At 59.1% G+C, this 5,914-nt stretch overlaps 1 protein-coding gene across 1 annotated transcript; it reads right to left on the reverse strand.

Moving 5' to 3' along the window:
- Positions 1-411: 411 nt before the first annotated feature.
- On the reverse strand, positions 412-5,714 carry LOC119089864 (centrosomal protein of 89 kDa). Its single transcript, XM_037212672.1, has 9 exons — positions 5,688-5,714; positions 4,947-5,009; positions 3,452-3,590; positions 3,118-3,154; positions 1,982-2,033; positions 1,866-1,897; positions 1,580-1,667; positions 1,033-1,176; positions 412-585 (listed from the first exon to the last, which is right to left on the reverse strand). The coding sequence occupies exons 1-9, from the start codon at positions 5,712-5,714 to the stop codon at positions 412-414; spliced, it is 756 nt and encodes a 251-aa protein (XP_037068567.1).
- Positions 5,715-5,914: the final 200 nt, after the last annotated feature.

Raw genomic sequence — 5,914 nt, forward strand, 5'->3', positions numbered from 1 at the left:
ATCATATGTTGGCTTCAGATTAACAGTACTTAGCCATGCGACGGGAACATTTCCTTCCCATCTGTCACCGCCACTCGTGATGCTCGAGCTGGAACTCTCGATGCTTGAAGTTCTACGACACGTTAAGTTTTCAGCAGCACGCAACCAAGTGATCCAAGCCGTCCCAAAATGACTGAAATTACCCAACTATACAGGGTTTGAACCATATTAACACTTCGTTCCAATAACTACTGTCCGCCTTAACCACCCCTTGTTGTGTCTAGACTAGGAGCAGTCAGGGATCTTCCCTCCCCTGCAGCGTCTATCTAAACACATCAGGATCCGCCAGGGACCCTCCCCAGCAATGTCAGGGCCAGAAGCAGTCAGGGCCTGCACTCTCCCACTGTTCCCAGACTGGAAGGCGTTCGGGACCTACTTGGTGTCGACTCGTGCCTGCTCCGCCTCCTGCTGTTTCTCGTTGAGCCGCGACCGCAGGTAGGCCAGCTGACGCTCGTACTCGGAGACGCGGATCTCGTGAGAGCGCGCCTGGTCTCCCATCTCGAACTGCAGCTGCTGCAGCTGCTCCAGCGACTCCTTCCGCACAGTCTGCGCCGTCGTCAGGAGCATCACATAGCCATCCGTCAGCATCATCGGTTCTCACGGACGTTCGCAGCTGGCAGGAGACGAATACGGTCCAGGCCACCCCGACGCGCCTTTATCTATTGTTTCTTATAATCACCGAAGGCGTTCCAATTCACTTACTGTACTTGCTGCAGGCTTTGTCCCTGGACATCTAGCCCCGCAGTGACTAGCTGACCGTCAGGGAATATTCCGACACGTTTATGGCAGTTTGTGCCTGTGATGTTCTAAACTTCGTCTCAACCATTTTACTTTTACCGTGCCGTGCGTATCTGAGTTTCATTGGATATAATAAATCCGGCAGCCGAAGGCCACAACAGATGTGTTTCCCACCGCTTGCTGCTGACAGGCGTAATCCAACTGACCAAAACTGCGCACCACCATTCCGCGTGCGCGCCCTTGACCTGCACTGACCTTGACCTTGTCCTTGAGCCGGAGCGCGTGGGCGCGCTCCTCGCTGATGCGCTCCATCAGCTTGTCGCCGTCGCTCAGCTGGGTGGTGCTGAGCCGCGACAGCTGACTGCGCTCGGCCATCAGCTGATCGGTGGCGGACAGCACCTGAGGCCCGGCCGGCCGTGCGGCGCTGGTCAGCGACAGCGCATGGTAACAGCCCCGGCTCGCCGAGTTACAGATGGAGTTTTGCAGCTTGTGCGGGACATTGAGATTATCTTTAGGTGCAGCGCTTATCACGGAGGTTGTCTCCGCCGACTATTGCCAGCGGAGAGGAGGCCATGGCCGTTCATGCATGCCTTAAAGTACTGTTCGCAGTAAATCATTGACAGTGCACACCTGAGCGGAACGATTGGTTAAAAAAAGCTGGCTGTAGTGAATACCATCCAAGTTGTCTAAACGGTTCGTAACTAGTCCCGCAAGCTGTCAACGACGGTCTTCGTGTCACAGGCGTGACCTGGAAACGGTCCCGCCCTTATGGTGCCCGCCCGGGCGGCAGTCACGCTCTGACCTCAGCCAGGTGCTCGGAAGCCTCCGAGTTGACCTTGAGGGCCGAGTCGAGCTCTCCCTGCAGACTGGCCAGGCGCCGCTCCAGCCGGCTGTGGACGGCAGCGACTTTCGTCAGCGGAGACGGCAGGGCCAAGCAGCAGCAGCTGCCGCTGCCAGCTGCTGACAGGGACGCCGAAGCCGAACACTGAACAGGCAGCCGGTCGGCATGACAGCGACGCCGGAGCCGAACACTGAACACGCAGCCGGTCGGCGCAGTACAACTGCGCAGCGCAGCCCGGCCCACTCACGCGGCGGTTTTGTTGGCGGCGCGCAGCTTGGTCTCGGCGGCCGTGCGCTGGGTGGCGGCGTCAGTGAGCTGCACCACCAGCCGGCGCCGCTCTGCCTGCAGCGCCTCCGAGTCGGCCAGCAGCGACAGACGCTCCGAGGTGTAGCGGCCGCGCAGCTCCTCGAACAGTCTGCCGCGCGCAGCCCGCCCGTCACGCGACGCGGCGGCGAGACAGCGGTGGTCCGGTCCGCACCTCCGGAGCACGGGACCGCACCCAGGGTCAAGGACAGGTGCCAGGCGCGTGCTGTGGTCCGCTGTCAGGGGCTGGCGCCTGAGTGAAGCATATCTGATGTGGCTCAGTTATTTGTCAGCCTTAACGTGGCAGATGCCGGGCTCTAGTGACAGATGTCAGGCTCCAATGGCAGATATCAGGCTCTAATGGCAGATGTCAGGCTCCAATGGCAGATATCAGGCTCTAGTGGCAGATGTCAGGCCCTAGTGGCAGATGTCAGGTTGTAGTGGCAGATGTCAGGCTCTAATGGCATATGTCAGGCTCTAGTGACAGATGTCAGGCTCTAGTGGCAGATGTCAGGCTCTAATGGCAGATGTCAGGCTCTAATGGCAGATGTCAGGCTCTAGTGGCAGATGTCAGGCTCTAATGGCAGATGTCAGGCTCTGGTAGCAGATGTCAGGGTCTAATGGCAGATGTCAGGCTCTGGTAGCAGATGTCAGGCTGTAGTGGCAGATACCAGACTCTAACGGCAGACGCCAGGCTCCAGAGGCAGATGCCAGGCTCTAGAGGCAGTTTCAGAAGTGACGGTGCAATCCCGAATCCTTTGTTTGGACCTCTTACGTTTTCAGCTATAAAACTGTGCCGCTGAAGGTAAGAGGACTTGTCTGTTCACACTACATCAGTTTCAGACAAAACTCCGAAAATGGATAATCAGGAACATGATGCGTAAAATGATTTCCGAAGGACTACATCAAATAGACGTCACATTATGTCTCAAATCGAACATTTTACCCGCGTAGCCAATTCCCCTCTCCCAATAACCACAGCCCCCAAACGGACCCAGCCCTTGTCACGCTGCGCATATGACTTGGCCCGGGGTTGACCGCGCTCGGCTGACCTGCGACACTCGGCAACGGCCTGCTCGTGCTGGTCGCGCGGCACGCTGCGTTCCAGCTCCAGCTGCTGCTGGTCGCGCTCGGCCAGCAGCTGCTGCTGCGCCGCCCGCTCGGCCTCCAGCCGGGCGCGCAGCTCGGCTTCAGACCGCTCCAGCTGCGCGAGTCGCGCAGTCAGCTCCGACTCTGCGGCACACAGAGAAGCTGGTACTCAAGGCAGGAGGGAAGAGAGGAGGTATCGCTATCAGCTCCGACTCTACAGAAGATAAGAGACTGGTAACCAAAGTAGCACGGGGTGGTGACTAGACCAAGAGAAAAGGAAAGCGAAAGAGGAGGAGAACATGAGGACGAAGAAAGATGCAGTCACGTATTGCTCCTTGGCTCTAGCTGGCTATCCAACAGCTGTGCAGCACCGTCCGGTCCAGCCACCCAACCGCCAGTCGTTCAGCCCCGGCGCCGGGGAGTCGGCACCCCAGGGCTGACCTTTCTCGTGATAGGCCGCCATCATCTCGGCCTGCTTGTCCTTCTGGATCAGCACCTGCTTGCTCAGCAGCTCGTTCTCCTCCAGTACCAGATGGGCGTTCTCCGAGAGGGCCTTCCATTCCTGGTGCGTGACGCCCGGCTGCCGGCGGACACCGAGCGGTCAGACAGCGCGGACAGCCGGGGCGGACGCCGTCCTGGCTGTGCGCAGACGGGTGGACACAATCTTGAGCGGTGGGCGCAGCCAACTCGTCTCAGGTCCTCATCCCGCTTGTGTCCCTGCTGATGTAGGAGAGAAAGCGGGTCGGGCAAGTCCAGCAACTGACGAACAGCAGCTTTTGCCGCTGTCTGGTGAAGGACAAGTTGGCGTTGCCCCTGCGAGAACGCTGACGACGAGGGGCAGTCAGAAACAAAACTTTACATATATAAGCAGACATCAACTTGAGTATTTCGCGATCACGTAGCTCGTCGACAGACAGTGTCACGCGACCGCTCGCATCAAACCTCTCTTCTTGCCATCTCTGGGAGGGTGGTATCAATATTTTTGTTTGTTCACATTGAGCTAAACATACCACAGCACGGCATAGATCGGGTAGCAGTGGGCACAGCCTGCCACGGCTTTTGTGAGAAGTTAGATCAACACCGAACAGCATATGATGGATTCCGCCGTAATCCATAATGCGTCTTTGGACTTGACCTGGATAAAAAACCTGCTGAGGGGCGTTCCGTCATTAACAGGGGCGCCTGCCATCGGGGGCCTGTTTGCGGGTTTAGCTGCCTGAGCGGGCGCAGGACGGCGCCCGTGCCGGCGGCAGACGGGGCTCGGTCTCGCTCCCGCCATACACGCCGCCCGGGCAGGTCAAAAGACTGCCTCAAGGTCAGTGGAGCATATTTGTTCACTGGCTGACGCCTACCAAGTGTTTTAACTGAAACGAGCTCCACCGTGGTGCTATTTTTTAGTTTATGTTATGAATAAAAACCAACAAGTTCCTAAAATCCATACTCGTATTACAAACAACCACAAGCAAGCAGCCGGAGGACAGGAATGGGCCCCTGTGTCACCCTAGTGGAGGAATACGCATGAGTTTGTTCTTGAAAGTATAAATACGGCTGCTATGCGAACTGAACCAGCAACTTTGCGAACATTTGCTCCAAGTGCTCACGGCGTGCAGCACAGAACGGACACACAGTATGGCGTTCAAAGAAGGGCCAGGCAATCATGTAATGCGGCGAGAAAATCGTTTAAGTCACGCTACAGTACCGTTCGCGGAATTGAATACCATGGTGTGGAACGCTTCTGCAGAGGCCGGGGCAATGCATAACACAGCGGCAACGCAAATTTACGCCACCAGTTTTCACCACACTGATTGCAACCAGTGAAAGGCATGTGCCTCCTCTCCCGCTGCACGAGGTGACCAATCCACGGCGGTACAGGGCCGGGCAGCGGCTGTGGCGCGCGGCTCCACCAGCGACGGCGCGCGCGCTCCTGGCGCCCCACCTGGCTCTGGGCGTCCGCCGCCTGCGTGTGCAGCCGCTCGTTCTCGTCCGTGACCTGGTCCAGCTGGCGGCGCAGCTCGCTCAGCTGCGAGCGCAGCGTGTCGGCCTGCTCGGTCAGCTCCGCCACCACCTGACGAAGTGGCGACCTGTCACCGACGCGGCCGGGCTCGGTCACCGACGCGGCCGGGCTCGGTCACCGACGCGGCCGGGCTCGGTCACCGACGCGGCCGGGCTCGGTCACCGACGCGGCCGAGCTCGGCCACCGACGCAGCCGGGCTCGGTCACCGACGCGGCCGGGCTCGGACACCGACGCGGCCGGGCTCGGTCACCGACGTGGCCGTGCTCGGCCACTGACGCGGCCGGGCTCGGCCACCGACGCGGCCCGGCTCGAACACCGGTGCGGCCCGGCTCGGCTACGCAGGACGATGCACGGTATAATTCTGGCTCAGCAGCTCAGTTCCAAGAGGAGAGCAGGGCCGGGCCGTCACTTACATCGTAAAGACTCTAGAACCACAGAATACATCCCATGCCATATGAAAGAAAGCTAGGCATTAACAAAATGATTCGTTCAACATCCAGTGACAATTAGTGGCCAACCCAGCAACAGAGTTCGGGGTACCTTCAGCTGCAGATGTAATATACTCTACACAATGGTCATTATTAATGTCTATTCTTTACCGAAGAATGCTCAGTCTAGCCCGAGATCATCCAGCTGATGGTAAGTCGGACCGGGGTCCCTGACTGAGCGGAGGTGGTCGAACCTGATCATACGCGTCCAGCAGCGGCGGCAGGCGCCGAGCGTCGGTCAGCGTGCTGAGGAGCCCGGGGTCGACGGGCGGCCGCCCCAGCCGGCGGGACAGCTGCTCGCTGAGCCGCACCACCAGCTGACGCAGCACGGCCGAGTCCTGCCGCCGCGCACGGTCAGACAACGTAGCCGGCGCCGAGCCGGAACAGCTGCTGGGAGCGCAC

Source organism: Pollicipes pollicipes, unplaced genomic scaffold (genome assembly GCF_011947565.3).
Source record: "Pollicipes pollicipes isolate AB1234 unplaced genomic scaffold, Ppol_2.1 Scaffold_3087;HRSCAF=3621_pilon_pilon_pilon, whole genome shotgun sequence".
In the NCBI taxonomy this organism is placed as follows: domain Eukaryota; kingdom Metazoa; phylum Arthropoda; class Thecostraca; order Pollicipedomorpha; family Pollicipedidae; genus Pollicipes; species Pollicipes pollicipes.

Excerpts from the sequence above, each read along its gene's own strand:
- LOC119089864 (XM_037212672.1), bottom strand. The coding sequence starts at position 5,714 with ATGATCAGGTTCGACCACCTCCGCTCA. Across the intron at positions 3,591-4,946 it reads CGGCGGACGCCCAGAGCCAG|CCGGGCGTCACGCACCAGGA; the intron begins GTGGGGCGCCAG and ends GTCCGCCGGCAG. Across the intron at positions 1,177-1,579 it reads CTTCCGAGCACCTGGCTGAG|GTGCTGTCCGCCACCGATCA; the intron begins GTCAGAGCGTGA and ends GCCGGGCCTCAG.